This window comes from Tiliqua scincoides, chromosome 2, assembly GCF_035046505.1.
Source record: "Tiliqua scincoides isolate rTilSci1 chromosome 2, rTilSci1.hap2, whole genome shotgun sequence".
Classification (NCBI taxonomy): domain Eukaryota; kingdom Metazoa; phylum Chordata; class Lepidosauria; order Squamata; family Scincidae; genus Tiliqua; species Tiliqua scincoides.
Window position 1 is genome coordinate 37,157,231 of NC_089822.1, and position 19,238 is coordinate 37,176,468.

At 40.9% G+C, this 19,238-nt stretch overlaps 1 protein-coding gene across 1 annotated transcript in view; it reads left to right on the top strand.

The window, feature by feature from the left end:
• RASA1 (RAS p21 protein activator 1) overlaps positions 1–19,238 on the top strand; it is a 65,055-nt gene that overhangs the window by 22,936 nt on the left and 22,881 nt on the right. Inside the window, exons 6-12 of the mRNA XM_066618092.1 lie at positions 1,267–1,298; positions 6,626–6,678; positions 7,395–7,545; positions 11,510–11,588; positions 12,502–12,622; positions 13,207–13,363; positions 16,181–16,268. Of these exons, the coding sequence (XP_066474189.1) occupies positions 1,267–1,298; positions 6,626–6,678; positions 7,395–7,545; positions 11,510–11,588; positions 12,502–12,622; positions 13,207–13,363; positions 16,181–16,268 (681 nt within the window). The remainder of the gene's footprint in view (positions 1–1,266; positions 1,299–6,625; positions 6,679–7,394; positions 7,546–11,509; positions 11,589–12,501; positions 12,623–13,206; positions 13,364–16,180; positions 16,269–19,238) is intronic.

The following is a 19,238-nucleotide window of genomic DNA, read 5'->3' on the forward strand; positions in this document are numbered from 1 at the left end:
TATGGAACAAATGCAGTTGAAATTCCAGTTATGTGTTAGCCCTGTATCTTGGAAATGAGATTACTGTATATAACTTCTGATAAAATTATTTGTTTCCTGTTGTAATTTATTAGGTTATAAACACTAATGTTTAAAGCTAACCTTCTAAACTGAACTGTGTAGTTTACCAGAGACAGTAACAGTCAGGCTGTGTGTAACACCAAACCATAGTTTGGCATGACATGCATTGATTTGGATTTGCATGCTCCCTTTACCTTGATTGCTTCTTATCCAGTGACAAACCATGTTTTGCCATTATATCTAAATGGGAAGCTATGGTTTGTGTCTGCCCTTCAAACCAGAATTGCAAACTGCAGTTGCAGTAAGCAAATCACTGTTTGTTGGTCTGAATGTAAACCATGACTTTCCACGAACCCAGGAAGTAACTAAGCAGAATACATGATGAAAGGGAAGTGTGCACAAGCAGGATTTGCTTTCATAGCACCAAACTATGGTTTGGCATTGCTTGTGAGCTAAGTTCATGAATTATATCTGTGTAATCAAAGCAGTGACTACTGTTTAAATTGTTTCTGGTATGATTTTTGTAAAGTAATATTGTTGCAGCTGTGAGAGGAGAACTGAAAATTTGATGTTAGTTTATATGCCATAGGCAAGCAATCTTAAAACTCTTATTAAGGGCACTCATCAGTGGCATTTGGGGTATAAGAAAAAAAGGATCCTTGTGTAGACGAAAGTTCCAGAGTGAAGTAGTTTTCTAGAGCTGCTATAAAAATGGAGGCAGAAACAGAGGGCCTGTTCTGGGTGATAACAAATTGAGTTTGTTATCCCAGTATCTTATCAGTTTTAAATTGAAAAATTTTCACCCGAGTTTTATTTTCCAGCACAGGTGCACTTCTGTGCATCATAGAATTTGGTATGCTGTTAGTGAGTATAGAAAAATTGGGTTATACTCTTGTCTTGCTATCTGTGATGACTCAGACTTGTTCTTTATTTCTATTTAAATTGTATGGTTTGTTTTCTGGGGCATACCTAAAATTATTTCTGAGTGTGGGTCATATCCAACGCTTCCCTGCCTTCAGAGTAAGGAGTCCTTGTTTTGGAGGAAAGGAAACTGGATGATACTCACTGTCTTTAATCTGAGATCTCAAATGGTTCACGTTTCAGAATATTTAATGTTTAATAAAATGTTCTGTAAACTTTTGGAAGTGAATCGATTGCTTGTGTGGCTTTGTTATGTTACTAAAGCATGTGGAATGTTTTCTTTAGGGACGAGAAGAAGATCCACATGAAGGAAAAATGTAAGTGTTTTGGAGATAAATGGAAGGATGTTTTGTGAAATAGACCTATACTTTGTGTCTGAAGAAGTGTGTTTTTTTAAGAATTATTTAGTTCTCAATATGTAAAGGACAGAACCAGTTTACTAGACATGCAGAAGATTGACAGAAAGGGCCTTCAACCTTGAACTTCTGAGCTGTTCCTTGTCTCATCCTTGGCCAGGGCTTTAAGCTTGGTGCATTCTATGCATGCATTGTCTGTCTCTTCCTATTTGAGATGGCTCAGATGTAGCTTCCTGTTGCTCCAGTGAAAGTGGCTGTGTGGCTGTAATTAACACAATGCTGAGGTGACTGTCCTGGTGCAGTATCTGTTGCTAGTTGTTTCCTGTCTCCCAGGGCTAATGTTACCTCACCTGGAACAGGTTGACCAGATGGGCTGTCCTGCGTTTGCTAGTGATCCTGGACAGTGATATACATAGGAAGTAAGCCACTGTGACTTGTTGTAAAAGGAGAGTGCTACTTTAGATTGCAAATGGGATGATTGTTTTCAAGACTCTGGAAGTACTGTTCTGAACTGAACTGGTGAGTCTTATCTAGATTGCTTTGCTTAGTTCTGGCCACAGAAATAAACAAATTTGAAGGAACTTATAATAACAATAAGGCTGATAAAAGGTCTAGGGCAGGGGTAGTGAATCTTTTGAGAGTATGTGCTCAAATTGGCAATATTTTTCTTAAAAAATTATCTTGTGTGCCCATGGTAATTTTGAGCAGCAGGTTATTATTATTTGTATGTTACACACTTTTTTATGGAGAAAAAAAGGCTTGAAAGTATTCTTAAAGAAGCCAGTAACTCTTCTTAATTCTTTTAAATGGATGTATTTGGTACATATTATGAAACATGAAAAAGCAAAGGAAAACATAAGCATATTTTACTTTCAGTGAGACTTTTGCCGCTGCACCAACCATGACAGATATTTTATATCAGGCTTGTATTTCTTTTGAAAACTAGACATGTAGCACTAGTTTCATCAGTAAGTCGATTCCTATCATTAGACTAGGCCAGGGGTCGGCAACCTTAAACACTCAAAGAGCCATTTGGACCCGTTTTCCGGAGAAAAGAAAACCTCGGGAGCCACAAAAGCCTCTTGACATCTAAAATGAAGATAACACTGCATATATAGGTTTTTTTTACCTTTATGCTATGTATAAAAAAACTATAGTGTGTTAAAATCAATGGGATTTCACTTGACTCCAAAGTGGAGTCAGGGGAGGGGAAAAAAATCCGACAGATGCTGCTTTGCTCTGAATCGAAGCAATGGGAAGACTTATGCAAGCTTACTCAGAAGTAAGCGCCTCTCTGATTTCCATGGGGCTTCCTCCTTAGTCAGTGTGTGTAGTATTAGGATCACATCCTCCACTCTCAGACTTCTTTTGGGAAGTCTGCCCTGTCGGTTTCAGAGGGACTGACTTCCATGCTTAGGCAAACTGACCAGGAGAGAAATCGCACAAAGGCCAGAGGGGCTGATTCCGGAGTCGGCTCCCAATCCTAAGCTTGCCTACTCAGAAGTAAGTCCCATTCAGTTCAATGGGGTTTACTCCCAGGAAAGTGTGCACTCCCTGCAGGCGCACTCCAGGGAGCTCCAGGGTCGGTCACCCCATCTCTTCTGCAGTGGGGGGGGGCAACATTAAGGCAAAGGGCATAACGAAGCCTGCCAGACTCAGAGGGATGGAGCTGAAGGATCCCCCTGCCTGCTTTGTGCAGGGGAACGGCGCCAGGGTGAGAAGAGCCCAGCCTGGGCGGTCAGAGGAGGCTTCGGAATGCAGCTTATCTGCCTCAGAAATGCCTTTGTATTTTTACATAGTAATTAGTTTAGCAAAGGGGGTGACAGAGAGGTGCTCAGTCACCCTCTTTGCTACTTTCACCCACTTTCACCCGCCCTTCCCCGCTGAGCCCATGCGCCACCAGCTCTTCCTGCCCGGCCACAGGGGTCCCTGCAAAGCGCCCCCCGCGCCTGCCACCAGTGGCCCTGTCCCGCGGTTCAGCCCCCTGCCGCTGCAGGGAGAAGGAAGGAAGGGCGCAGGGAAGAGGTGCCTGGCTGCCCCCCGCGCCTGCTTGCAGTGGGGCACCTGCGGGCGCCTGCTTGCAGTGGGGCGCGGAGAGCAGATGCGGGAGAACGCCACTGCCCCTTCCTTTGATGCCCTTCCCCGCTGAGCCCATGCACAGCCGCGCCAGCACTGCCAGCTCTCCCTGCCCGGCCACAGGGGTCCCTGCAAAGCGCCCCCCATGCCCGCCACCAGCGGCCCTGTCCCGCAGCGCCTGCTCGCAGTGGGGCGCAGAGAGCAGGTGCAGGAGAGCGCCGCTGCCCCTGCCTGCCGAAGGAGCTGTTGTGAGCGAGGGCGGCGCCCCGACCCCGCACTCACCAGCAGCCAGCGCCCGGAGCACATCGCTGGGCGGCTGCTGCGGGGAAGGTGCCCCACTTCTAGCCCCCACTTGGGAGCCGCAGCAGACCACTGAAAGAGCTGCATGCGGCTCTAAAAACACAGGTTGCAGACCCCAGGACTAGGCACTGTTCATCACTAAAAACAATGACTTGCATGAATGTCAATAAAAATGCAGTTGTTAATACTGCTGTTGCAAGATTTTTCAGATTAGTTTTAGACTCTCGTTTTCTGTTATTAATCTTGTCCTTAACCTAGTCAGTGTGCTTAGGGCTGTAGCCTGAAAGGCAGTTGAGCCCTGTCTCATACTGGAGCTGTATCGTAAAATGAACATTTGCATCCACAGAAGATAAAGACTGCAAACCAATGCATACTACCCAGGTGTACAGCCCACTGAACACAGTTGGCTTACTTCAGAGTAAATATGCTGTGAAAGAAAAAATTGGCGACAAGGTGGGTAGGAGCCCAATTCCATTGGTGAGAAGCAGCACCCCCTCACACTAGTCTGAAAATCTTTCCTGAAGAACATAAGAACAGCCCCACTGGATCAGGCCATAGGCCCATCTAGTCCAGCTTCCTGTATCTCACAGCAGCCCACCAAATGCCCCAGGGAGCACACCAGATAACAAGAGACCTCATCCTGGTGTCCTCCCTTGCATCTGGCATTCTGACATAACCCATTTCTAAAATTAGGAGGTTGCGCATACACATCATGGCTTGTACCCCATAATGGATTTTTCCTCCAGAAACTTGTCCAATCAAGTGACATTCTTGAAGGCACAAGTGACATTCCCTGAATGTTCACCAAGAGGCCTCCCGCTGTGCCAGTAGCCACTCTTTTCCCAGTCATCCTCCCTATTCTCTTCTAGCATCTTTCAGATGTTCCTTGCTTTGACGTGTGTATTTCTGAAGGCTGCTCATACCATTCCCTTCACGGAGAGCTTGTTGCACCCATCCTGCCTGCTTCCAGCTCTTCACAAAGCCTCTGGCTATTTGCTGTTCTCCTTTCCCTACATTGTTCATCAAGTAGGGAGGAAGCAGCAACCACCATCAAGTGATGGCTGAGTGACAGGGAAGTACCAACACACGCCTTATGCACACTGGCAATAGCCCCTCCTTTGGTAGCTGCTTCTTTAGGTTATATGATCCTCATTGTCCCTCTAACAGAGGACCCACTGGCCATTTTTCTTTGTTGAAGGATGGTGGGGCCTCACTTTCTGCCCACAGCTGGCTTTTTTGGTGCTCCTTCTGCTGCTCAGTGGCACACTGCCCAAAGCCCCAGCCTCCATAGTCTTTCTAGACAATGAGCCTGGCTTCTTCTCACTGTCTTCCCTGCTGTTTTAAGGAGTCTGTATTGCTTAGAAGGTAATGGAGCCTGAGCTTACCAGGTTTCCATGCATGTTAAGCACCCTCTCAATAGTGCCTGTTTGTAGAGTATACTTACCCAGAAATCTTCCCAAAACTACTTATCCCAGCAGCAGATAAAGAATCAAGGAGTGGCACTGCATGTCCACAATGCTTTCATGTGCCACCTTCAGCACACGTGCCTTAGGATCACCACCCCTGATCTAGGGAATACAAGAATGGGGTATGTTCTTCTAGATCAGGGGTGCCCAAACCCCGGCTCAGAGACCACTTGTGGCCCACAGGGACTCCCAATCCAGCCCACGGAGCCCACAATCTCCAATGAGCCTGGCTCTCCAGAGACTTGCTGGAGCCAGAGCTGGCCCGACACAACTGCTCTCAGTGTGAGGGCAACTGTTCAACCTCTCGCGTGAGCTGTGGAATGAGGGCTCCCTCCATTGCTTGCTGTTTCATGTCTGTGATGCTGCAGCAGTAGTGAAGGAAAGGCCAGCCTTGTTTGTGCAAGGTCTTTTATAGGCCTTGAGCTATTGCAAGACTTTCATTCATTCTTATAAGTTCCATCTCTAATATATTCATTTTTGTAAATTTATTCAAATTTTAAACGTAAATTAATTCCTTTATTCCTGGCTCCCGACACAGTGTCTCAGAGATGATGTGGCCCTCCTGCCAAAAAGTTTGGACACCCCTGTTCTAGATAAGAGCATTGAAGTTATGTGATGGTCAGGTGAAGGGACCCCTGTACCCAACACTCCTTCCTCTTAATTCATCCCTATTCTGGAATAAAGTAATGGTAATTGCTGCTACCATCTCAACTAAAAACAAGCAGAAAGCAGCCTTGTTCTCAGGATTGGAGCCCCTGGAGAGGGCAGTGGATAGACGGGCTGGGGTCTTGAGCATTCACCACCTCCAAGAGTGCCATTCCATATGACTGTTTCAGGTAGCTTCATGGCAAGGCTGCCAAGCAGGAAACGAAACAGAAACCTGACACAACTTCTTCAGCTTAGTTCTTGACCTTACTCTGCACTATGGACCCTGTCTGCCATGATCCCTCTCTCCTCAGAAAGTAGGCACTATGCTTAACCTTCTGTACTTGTTATTTGATTTGGCTTCCTTGGTCAAACTGTTAATGTAGGCATCCTTACCTGTCTGCAGACTGGGCAGGAGTAGCTGTCCTGGGCTCATGCTGGCTCTAGTAGGAGGTGGTGTGCTAAACTGATGCCTTCTACAGTGTAGGAGATTAAACCCTAAGCAGTTGAGCAGTTGTGGCAATCCTGAAGTATTTAATAGCCCAGTTTGAGCCAAAGAAGAGGAAAATCTGGGGATTTTTGCCATTGGATATCTGTGGTTTGAAATACTTCCTGAACAGTTTAGCAATACAGCAAGCTGATGTTTTCAAGCATGCCTCCACAATAATCAATGTATCATTGAATCTCTAATTGAGGTGCTTTAATATTGCCTCTCTCTAAAGAGTTATTGAGAATTGTGTGGTGTCATCTAAACAAAGTAAAATGTGCTTCTAATATTTCTAATTTATCCTATTTTTCAAGATGGTTCCATGGGAAGATCTCCAAACAAGAAGCTTATACCTTGTTGATGACAGGTACTTGTATTGTGTTCTATTGTAATATAAAAAGTACATGTTGCATATTACTGCATGACATGATTGGAAACCTTTTTTATTTTTATGACAATGCGATAATTGCATAAAGACAAATGCAAACAAAGCCATTTATTTTAGTATTTGCATAGACAATGTGCTGTAAGGATGTGTTCTTAGGTTTTATTTTTTAGTTACAGTATCCTTCAGGTCATGGAAGGGTCATTTTCAATACAACAAATCATGCAACTTGTGTTTTTAGGATAGATTCTTATAATGGCTTTGGAGCAGCCATTTTCAACCACTGTGCCATGGCACACTGGTGTGCCGCAAGTGGTCCACAGGTGTGCCACAGGAATTTGGGGGCAGGTCATTTATTAATAGGGCCAATGGGAGATGTGAATCCCCACCAGCAGCATGGTGTGCCTTGTCAATTGTCAAAAACCTCGTGGTGTGCCTTGACCATTTTAGTGCCTTTTCAGTGTGCCATGAGATATAAAAGGTTGAAAATCACTGCTTTGGAGTTATAGGAAAAACTTTAGGAAACTGAACGTTGTGATAGCAACTGACACTGTTCTTTTATGTCTTGGGGATGTTGAATTTTTTTGCAAGTGACTGCATTTCCCAGTATGCATGACAAATTACAGATAAGTTAAATAACTCTGTTAGATGAAATTGTTGTTGATGAGCTAAATGTTTTTGTTTTGTTTTTGTGTTAGTTGGTCAGGTGTCAAGTTTTCTTGTGAGACCCTCTGATAATACACCTGGAGATTACTCTCTCTACTTTCGAACCAGTGAAAATATACAACGTTTTAAGATATGTCCGACGCCTAACAACCAGTTTATGATGGGGGGCAGGTACTATAACAGGTAAGCTGTAAACAGGCTAAAATATTTTACAAATTGTGTGCTACTGTATGTTCTACTACATGTTATTGATTTGATACAAATGTTTCTTCTGACTTTTTCCTTTTATATTACAAACCTTGGATTACATATGGTTCTTAATCACATTTTCAAGGGATCTTGTGTTCGACAAGTATGGAGCAAACGAAATAGGAATAGCGTGTTCGTGTGTTTTTGTGTGTCTATGTATAAAAATAAATCAATATTAGGGTATATGTTAGTTCTGAGATCTTTAGGGATTAACTTATAAATAACACTTATCCATTGTAAGCGCAGATATACTAGGAAAAAGTAACCATTGGATTGTCTTATTGGATAACTTATGTACTACCTGGTTATTAATCTTAGGAGGGAGAGTTTTTTTGCGCTGATATGTCTATATTTACATCTTATTGTCAAGTTCTAAAATCTAAGAGCTTAATGTATTAACCACCTCTTAGTAGTGATGAGTTTAGTCCCTTTCCAAAGGAGATGGGTATTGCCTCATGCAGAGATGATGGAATTTGCCAAACCTGATCGTGCAGAACCAGGGAGTTCTTATCCATCCCAACCGAGAATTTCTGTCGCTTCCAGCTTGGCTTCTGAGTGGTTAGAGATCCTGCAGCTGGTGTGACTGAGAAAGTATCAAGTTCTCCTAGCTGAGAAGTTCATTGGACTGTCATAGGACTTCAAGTGGAAGATGGTATGAGGCTAAACAATTGGATCCTTTTGCATTCCCCACATACGAGCTACTTGAGTTCCTTCTTCATTAAATCTGTCTGGCCTCCAGACATCCTCATTGAAAATCCAGCTAGCAGCAGTTTCAGCCTTTCTGAAGGTAAACCATCTTTTCCCCGTTGTCTAGTATTCTAGTTTGTTAGGGGTATGATAGAAGCCTCCCATTTTAAAAACTTTCACATGATTCTAAAGTTTTTGTTCCTGATTCAGTAAAAGAAATCCCATTTCCATGAAATTGGATTTGTTTAACAACATATCGACAGAAGGCTTAAAAAGTACTTAAGCTGGAGCCATCTTAAATTATGCTGTATAGATTTTTAGGAATATTCAAATTAATAAGTCTGAAGGGGTTCTTATTGGGATTGACAATTCAAACATTACTTTATTGCCTGTTAAAAGATAGTGTCTTGTTAGGTGTTGAAGTTGGAAACATTGTGTTTGATTTTTCCATCTTTCAAGTAAGACACCCTTTGTTTTTAGTCATTTTTGGTAGAATCAACTTTTGGTGTGTGTGCATGTGTGTGGTTTTCTTTTTTAAATGTATAACCTGTCTTTTTGACCATTGGAGGTGGTGGGGGAAGACTTGGGGCAGTTCAAAGTATAAAGTACAGTTGGACTGTTTCAGGATTTTCTTCCATTTTGCTTATCACTGATAAGTGTTCTTGTAAGTAGGGCAAATTTACATAATAGGTTCTGTAGGATAAAACCAGTGCCCCAAATGAACATAATATATTAATGCTTCCACCATGAGGTATGCAAGAGTGTCTTCAGTATAGTGACTTGTGTCATGTGTTGTATTTCTCTTGGAAGAAACTACGTCAAAAAGGCTGACTTGGTTACAAGAGAACAGTGCCTTGGAGTTCTAGTGAAGTATGTTCTCTTTGTTTGGTGGTGAAGATGGTGGAATGCCAAATAGGAGGAAATTATTTAATAAACTGTTTTGATATGAATAGGGACATTTGACTTTGAGATACAACTTGCAAGAATTACAAGTGTTAAATAAATGAGCCTAAAGTATAAATTGAGGAAGATCTCTCTTCCAGTGGTGAAATAATATTGTAATAATTCAGCTTTTATTATAGGATATATTGCAATTGCTATGAAATATCCATATAGATTTATTTGATTAGCATTGGCATATACTCACATTACAAATGGATACATCTAAAGTTGAAGGCCAGGCTCTAATTTGGCTTTGAGCTTAAATTTCTGGAGCAGTTCTTTTATACACCATACAGTAAACTGCTTTTGAAACAGGTAGGAGTTTAAAAAGGAGTTTGTGGGGAGGCATGGAAATCTTTTTTGAAAATACTGTTGGATTCCAAATGTAATAATTTCTACATACCATTTTTAAAAAAATAAAGATTAGTTTCTTGTTAACTTCTTGATTTGATTTTCACTTGATTCAAATGAGAAAGGAACAATTTCATTCAACATCTGGTTACGTTTTTTAGAGTAATCATTTTGTCAGCTTTGAAGTCATCAATCTATGGTAGATCCAAACATGCACACAGTATTTAGCTAATGGTAGAGCCAATCATTTTCAAATTTTCCTGATAGCAGCATATTCTTGTTTACAAGTAGGAGGTCTTTGTTATTCCAGTGAATTCCCTATGAAAGACTAGAAGTACCTTTCTGAGCTGTGTTGGAAAAGAAACATCATATTAGTTCAAATACCCAAGATTCTTAACATTCTAGCAGTCATGCCTTGAATTACTGCAAACTCTCCATCTCAGAAAGTGTATAGTAAATTATTTGGGAACTAGTCAGGATCTCTAGGTTGTGCATAAAGTTTTAAAACATATCACAATACATTAGAATAATTAAAGAAGATGAGCTTATATACAGTGTAATCCTCACTGGATAGAACAGTACATTTACTTTATTTACAATTAAAAAAACCATTTAAATTCCTCACATTTATTTGTCCACCATCTTACAGATTATATAAATTGTGAGAATTATGATTCTTCCAGCCTTTGTTTTTCCATGTTCATCAATGTTCCTGTTGTTGGAAGTATCTTGGAGATATTTTTTTCTATCTTCACACTTTCTTATTTTTCTGCTTCAGAGATGTCTATAATCTTGATGGTCTGGCAAAGTGGTGTTGACAAGCATACTTAAAAATAAATTTTCCATTCCATTAGAAATGGAAGTAGCTGTAGGTGCTGTTCTGTTTTTAACATGGATATTCATTGACATATCTATTTATGCTGCTGCTTTGTCTGGGGGTTTTATGTGCTGTGGCTTATTTGGTTACACTATGTACTGATGTTTTGCCTATTTTAGTGTTTTTATTTGCTTTTTTGTGGTATTTGTGTTCTGCCAAAATAATATTCTTCCTATTGTATCTGGGTAACAAATTTTGAGAAAGGTGTAACTTGACCTATAAGACTCATAGTACATGCTTTGTTGATCAAACCATACTTCTGTTTCACACGCATTTCATACTGAATTGTGTTGTTTCACTTCTGTTACATGGGTTACATTTTTAGATTAGTTCTTAAAATGCAAAGAGCTGAATTTAACTTTGCTCACCAACTTTATTCAGGTGTGTAGAAATATACCTGTGTGGAATGTCAGGTTTTTCAGTCAAGTTCCTACTCTGTGGTGTTCAAAATATGATTTAAACTTGAACCATGTGATAATTGGAATGCATGTTTTTCAGTGAAGTAGCTTTACTGAGAGTACTTACGTTCACATGATAGTTTATTGATTTCAGAGTCTAGTCTGCATAATCTGTGTTAGAAATTTTTTCTGTTTTGCAGTCTTGCTTTCCTGTAAATAAATTGACTTATGTGCTAAAGTGCCATAATTCTTCCCTAGTTAAAAAGAAACTTGCTAATTGCTAATTTACAATTTTCTGCCTGTTTTGAATATTGGTAAACTTGATGTTGTTGCCTCTTGTAAATATTTGCATGAATTCAGAATTCATAGTACTGAATTTTGATACATTGAATAGTACTGAATAGTACTGAATTTTGATACATTGGGACAAATGGTTTTTGAATTTGATGGTTTTTGCAAAAATGTGTTTGGTTTACATTTTCATCCTAAATGCACATTTTTCAAAACAAATCTCAATTGCATTTTTCAACTGAACATATTTCCAAATAACCCTTTGTTAGTAAGGATTGTCATATCATGTTAAGTAGTACTAATTTTTTAAAAACTTCCTGTTCTTGTTCTGTTTTTGTGTTTTGTTTAACAGTATTGCTGATATCATTGAGCACTATAGAAAAGAACAAATTGTTGAAGGATACTATCTTAAAGATCCTGTTCCAATGCAGGTAAGCAATAAAGATGATTTTACTTTTTAGACTACTTGTGCCCTAATCCTATCCCTGCCGGTCCATAGCATTCAGCCGAGCCAACAGAGCGCATGTTGCATACTTAGGTGGGAGAGCAATAAGATGGCCAGAGAGAGGTATGTAAAAACATCTTTTACTTACCTCTTGGCAGGCCATACAGTCACGGGTCTCCTTGGACCCAGCCAGCTATTTTGCTGGCATAAGTCCAAGAAGAGGAAGCGGTTAGGTCTGGGCCAAGAAAGAGGAATAGGATCCAGTGTGCATCACTGCTGCTGCTGATAATCCTCTCCCTTTCACCTTCAAACCGCTCCCCTGGTTCAGCCTTCTCCCTACCACCAACTGCCCCCTCTGCCACCTTACCAGCACTGGTGGAGAGTCCAGGCAATTCTGGCATGCCCATGTAGCCTCTTGCGCCATGAGCATCATAGTGTACAGTGGCAGTGCAATGTTTTGCACTGTTGTAAAGTCACTTAGGGCAGCAGATCACTAGGTCCTCTGCCATAACTGGTCTAAAAGATTTGGCTATTTAAAATATTTTTTGTAACTGATTTGATAACTTTTACTTGGTTCCATCCCATTCTGATCTCTTATTATTTTGTTCCTCTTTCATTTTATTGGCTTTGAGGAGAGTAGGGGGAGAAAAGAAATGAAAAGTTATATTTGCTGAGTTAAAGGGGAAAATATAGAGAGACACTTACTGCACTGTAGATCTGTCAGTTTATCCTGAGTCTAGTTGATATGTGTAATAATTACAGATTATCTTACCATAACACGAAATATTTAAAGAACTACCATAGGCTTTGGGAAAATGTTCTGTACCTTTGTAGTGACATAGTTAAATTGTACAATTCTTACTGTTCAGATTTGAAAATTGATGGCTCTGTGTTTCCAGGATCAAGGACAAGTACTTAATGACACAGTGGATGGAAAAGAAATTTACAATACAATTCGACGAAAAACAAAGGACGCATTTTATAAAAATATTGTTAAAAAAGGATACCTTCTTAAAAAAAGTAAGTATGGCTTGCAGCTGCATGGACTATCTCACAACTTGCATAGGCTCTGCTATCCATAAGATGCTATGGCAAGGAGATCCAGTGGCAATGGGCAAATCTAGATTCTCTCTTTGTCTCTTCCATAGTCCTTTTGTCTTTTGTTCTACCCCTGTTTCTAAAGCTGAAGTTTTACATTTCACACTCAGAACCGCCACTGTATACCAAGTTCCAGGAAGACACAGGCATTCCCCAGCCTAAACTATGAGGGATCTCTGAGACTTAAACCTCTTGGTTGGCTTTACCTATGATCGGATTTTGAAACTGACTAAATGCTTGTATTATGGAATGCTTATATATAGTTCATATTAATTTTTTTGAATGCTAAAAGTTCATTTAATGTCTTTCTAAATTAAACAGGAGCAGAATAGATATCAAAATACTTATTATTGTGTTTAGTATTATTCAAACTAATTTTTCTTGTATTCATTTGTGTTGGGGTTCATCAAACAAAGTAAATTTTATTTCAAAACCTGAAGAATCAGAATGCTAGGAATATGAAATATTCACTCCATTCATAATTGAATATTTTTGTTTATTTACAGGTAAAGGAAAGCGGTGGAAGAACTTGTACTTTATTTTAGAGGGAAATGATGCCCAGCTTATTTATTTTGAAAGTGAAAAGCGAGCCACTAAACCCAAAGGACTGATAGATCTTAGTGTGTGTTCTGTCTATGGCGTTCATGATAGTCTGTTTGGCAGGTAAGACAATAGCTACTATTTCACAATCTGAAAAGTGTCATCTGTATAACACACCTTTCATATATAGTCGGTTCTTGTTCTCCGCTAGGGTTAGGTTCCTGGAAAGCCTAATGGATACCAAATTAGTGGATACTGAATCATTGAACCTCTGGGAAAAATGCGGTTAGGTTCTAGGGACCCTTTTCACTATACATTCTTTGAACTTTATGAACCTGAATTTTAACTTGAAGTCTGTGTGACTGGATGATAGTGAGGGCTCATCAACATCTCCAACATCTTATTTTTTCTCCTCCATGCTGGATATCCCTCAGTGTGTTGAAGGTTGTGGTGATAATCATTTCTCCGTGCAGGATATCCTTCAACTAGTTGAAAGTTGCTGGTCCAACAACGAAATCTTAAGAATTCAGCAGTGGGGAGGGCATTGCTTCACCCTTCCTCCTTCTCCTCCACCTGTCTCTTGGCTCCTTTTCTGGGCTTGCCCCGGCCCCAGATCAGTCCTCAGGTAGCCTTACAGAGGCCTAGCATCATCGGCCTCTCATCATCACCAGGATTGTGGAGGTTCAGCTGGAATTTCCAAGATGGTGCCCAAGATGGTGGGGCAAGTCTAGAAGTGGACACAAATGTGTCTGACAATTGTCCATGAGCCAATGTATTTTTGCCAGGATGCCAAAACCCCTCTCTTGTTGGCCATATACTGTATAGGCAGTATATTTCCTCTCCCCCCTGCATGGCGCTGGCACTGCCTTCTGCTAGTGAAGAGACCACCGTCTCTCCTCCTTCTCTTCCCACTTGCCTACTCATAGCTGCACTGAGCCTCACCCCCACCCCAAGTGCACTGGCACAATATTTGTGGATAACAAGAACAGAGGCACAGATAACGAGAGGTAGATGGCGATTTTGCCCATCACAGATAAGTGAATTTGTAGATAAAGAAAATGACTGCATGTGTGCGTGCTTGCATGCACAGATGGAAGTAATATTGGTTTATCCTTTTGAATAGGCTTTTTTCAAGACATTTCTGTCATTCTTTGCAGAGTTGTGTTTCTTACAAACATTTGTATGTGTAGTGTAGTGCCTATCACTTGCAGGTTAACAGAGATGCGATTTGCTGCTTTTATAAGGAACGTTAAGGGTTTATGCATGAAAAACTCTCTTGACTTAGGAAAGAATAAATGTGACAACCTGCCTTTCCCGGGCTCTAATTCTCAGTTGGGCCAAGCAGGCTGGTTCCTGCTCCCTGTATCTGAACATCTCAACATTCTGTGATTTCTGGGGACCACTGTGCACTCAATCTGCATCTGATTGGTGTCTTGGAGTATCTTTTTTTCTTAAGTGTACAGACTTAGCTACTTCTGTGTACTTAAGGAGTCTCGTAAAACCACTACTTTGTGGATAATGGTTTAACATACCTATTTCACATAAGTTCATCAATACACTGGTTAAAACTGAAATCATTTTTCTCTCAGTAAGCAAATGTGCTCCATCAGTGTTGCAAGTTATAAGAGAAATGTATTTTGCTGACTTCTTAAAAATATGTTTTAAGTGGTCTGTTCTTCAAGAATAGATTACTTACGGTTCAGCAACCCAGGATACTGAAAATAGCAATTGCAAAATTTGAGTTAGAATGTGTTTGAATGTTTTTAAAGCAATCTCCTTTTTGCTTTTGTATTAAGATTATTTCTTTGAAATATTTATTGAAACAATAAGATGAAGTGGAATGCTATCAGTGATTTTATGTTCTCTGAAACTTGAAAGTATTGTGCTGTGCATCTAATTGGCTTTCTTTCGGTCAGCATATTGTGGCCATTCATAGCAATGATATGCATATTGAGATTAATGTGAGCTGAATGGAGAATATGCATAAAGATTGGCTACTGTGTATTTGCACAAAGAATGTGGACATTGGAAGGATGAATAATAATAAATAATAATAATAATAAAACTTTATTTTTATCCCGCCCTTCTCCCTAACGGGACCCAGGGCGGCTATGAATATGAGATTGTGTACAAGGGGATCCCTGTATCCGCGGATTCACTTATTCATAGATTGGGTCTGTGCCCCCCCCCCCACATATTGCCTCTGGAGCTGAGGGGAGCTCCACTGGCCTCCAGAGGGTCCTCTGAGCCCAGCAGAGGCCACTGACATCTGTCCATGACCTGTCCAGCCCAGATTGAGCTCGACAATGGAAAAAAGTAACTTCTGGTTTATCTGTAAACAAACTTGGAAATAGTGTTCTAAAACAGAGGAATAATATTCAGAATTCATTATTCAAGTGAACTGAATGACTGAATATTCAAGTCATTATTCAGAATTTGTATACAACAGCTGAATAGTCACAATCCCTTCTCAATGCTGTTCATTTTTGTATATCTCCCAATCATGGTTAGCCTTTATATCACATTGGTCATTCAAATTTGTTATCTAAAAAGAAAAAACAGAGATCCTTGATGTAAGTATACACATCCTGCAAGTAGACTAGTTGAATTACCTTAGTAAATGTCAATTTACAAAAGCTGTGCTGGGAAACAATTTATTTTAGTACACAAAATATCCCAGTCCTATGCATGTTTACTAGGAAGTTCTACATTACTTCTGTAGTGCTCACTCCCAAATAACTGTGCCTAGGCTTTCAGGTAGCAAACATTGATGACAAATGTAAGGTTGGATCCTAAAGTTATTTTCCTCCTGTGGAAGGGAACCTTTGAATCCAACCAGTGTGAATTTGGATGATGACCCAATGTATGTCATAAGATTGGGTGGCACTGTTGCCATTCTGTTAATAGTATTTTGTTGTGTTTTTTTTTCCCTTTAAATAGGCCAAACTGTTTTCAGATAGTAGTTCAGCACTTTAGTGAAGAGCATTACATCTTTTACTTTGCAGGAGAAACTCCAGAACAAGCACAGGTAAGATTCTTTTTCTTTAACCTGCAAAGACATCAATAGTTATTCTCCTAAAGAAAATGAGTGTAATATACAGGTCGGCCCTCATCCATTGATTCAGTACCTGCGAATTTAATAATCCATGGGTTCTGAACTCTCAGAGAAGTATCATTCATAGGTTTTTAAGGGGAAGTTGATTCAGTTATCTGTGGATTTCGACATTTGCAGGGATTCAAGGAACAAAACTCCCGCAGATACCAAGGGCCAACCTGTACTGTACAGTTTTCCAATTGATATGTAGTATAATGACATATTCTTGCACCAGACACAAGGACTTAGATCCTAACTTTAGTGAACAGACTTCAAATTAAAGAATAGAACTTTAATGCCCCCCAAATAATCCAGTTTCTAGAGCAGTGGTTCTCACACATTTAGCACCAGGACCCACTTTTTAGAATGTGAATCTGTCAGGACCCACCGGAAGTGATGTCATGACCGGAAGTGACATCATGGAGCAGGAACATATTTAACAATCCTAGGCTGCAATCCTACCCACACTTACCCAGGAGTAAGTCCCATTGACTAGCATTGTTAAAAGAATATACATAGTAACTTGTTAAAAGTACAGGTCTGTAACATTTCCCCAAATGCAGTCTCATCACATGGCAGCAAAAAGTCTAATATATTAAAAACAAAATATTGAAATGAATGGGGACCCACCTGAAATGGGCTCGCGATGCACCTAGTGGGCCCTGACCCACAGTTTGAGAAACACTGTTCTAGAGGGATGCTGCAGAATGTCATATGTCATGGGTGCTGCATTAGGAAAGGACAATTTGCAAAAATTGTCACACTTCCCATCTTCCCTGCCCATATAGATGTGCTTTCTGCTTATACATTGGCACTTTGGATATACAGTACATCTATATGTGCTATGTGGATTCTTCATATATAATTAATTGCTTAAGGGTGCAAACCTATCCTGCAGTGGAACAGGCAAGCCAGGAGGCTTCACTGTATCCAGCGCAGGATTGTGGCCAGAAGCGGCTTAGCCAAAGGCAAGGGGAAACTTTTCCCCTTACTCCTGGGTAAGGCCTGCTGGCCCATATGGGTCTCTTCGGACTTGCACTACCTCTGGAGGTGGCCCAAATCTGAGGAGAGTGAAGCGGCTTCAAGCTGCTCTATTCTCCCCGGGAAAGGGGTTGGGATCTGGCATAATTGCCGGATCCCAGCCCCTCCTCACTCTCCCTGCCCGCCTGCCCCTGGAGCCACCAACTGCCTGCCCTCCCCCCACCCAGTAACGCCTCCCTCACGCCTACCAAGACTCGGTGGGGAAGCCGCCACGGAGGCTGGATTTGACCTCCGTGTGTCGGTGCATCTCCTTGCGCTGATGTGGCTTCCTTGTAAGGAGGTGCAAACGTGCTTTACGGCATATTTGTCACCCTCCCGGGCCAACGAAAGGGACTTGTGTCGGCCCAAGGCGCAGTTAGGATTGTGCTCGTAAGTTATGTGTATGCTTGGATTTCTCTTGCCCAGCAAGACCCTAGCCATCACCATACTGTGATCGGGTCTTGCAGACAGGACAATCTCACGGAGAAGTCTGAGCATCCTCAGAAAGGTACTGGTCTTTGTGGTACCATGTAGTGTGACCTAAATCTACATCATATGATAGGTTTGCTGCCCATTCATTTCACAGAAACTACATGAGAGCTATCTGATTGGAGATAATACATTTAACCAAGGATGCTTTTATGCAATATTTTTTGAATGTGATGATGTCAGAAAACTTTACCAAACATTCAGAGATGTGAAAGACCATGTAATATCTGTAGTACGAACTACCGTATCTGCATGCGCTCTCTCTCTCTCTCTCCCCCCTCCCCGAACAGAGTAGTGTTTCAAATAGAAATGATAAGAGTGTGGGGATTTTTGATTTCACATGTCTGAACAAGAGGGCTAATAAGGATTTGAAAGTAGATGGTGAAGTCTGTCTTGGAAGATGCATAGGAACATGCATGTTTAAATTTTTAGAGAGAAAACTTTACATGAACTCCACCTATTGGCAATTCTTTTATTACTAATATCCAATTTTTCTGTAAAAAGTTATACCCAAAGTGCCTTGGTAGCATAAAACCAAAAATTGGTGAAAATATGAACATTAAATTCCTTTATTTTGACTTAGTCTGTGCCAAATAAATCAGATTCTACCTTCTCCCCAGTCTTGAGTCTTGTAATGACTCAATGATATGTTCCTAATGATAATATTTCTGTCCTCCAAAAAGGATGATTGTTTCCTGAACAAAATCATTTGCACATTCATGCCAATTGACACTTTAGCATAGCGATTGTCAACCTTTGTCATCTCACAGCACACTGACTAGGCACAAAAATTCATCATTTTTTGGACGATTCACACCATGTTGCTGGTGGGGGGGCTCATATCCCCCAATGTCCCTACTAATAAATGAGCCTCTCTAAAACTCTTGTGGCACACCTGTGAACCATTCGCAGCACACCAATATGCTGTGGCTCACTGAAAATTGCTGCTTTAGCAGATCTTATCACCAGGATCCAAAGGCTGTGTATGCCCTGGGGCTTTTGTAGCTCTTCTTTCTGCTGCTGCTCTTCTTGCTTCCCTCCCCTTAAGCACCGGTGGTATTGGCACCCTGTCTTGTCCCTGTGTGTGTAGTAATTTGGATTCTGACAATTAATTCAGTTTCCCATGTTACTGTGGGCATAAAGACTTAAATATAAGCTTCTGTGCTCATTCAGGGAAATTGTTGCAGCATTCACAGAGGTAACTTGGGATATATATCTTAGTACACCCAAACCCCCCCCCTCTCTCTCTCTGTGTGTGTGTGTGTGTGTGTGTGTAAGGTTGTTAAAGAGTTTTTTCCACTCATCAATTCAATACTTGCTTGTTGATTCTAATGGCTTCAGAGATTTATGAATAAGGAAACAGTGGGAGAAGATTATTCCAAAGTACCTGAGTAC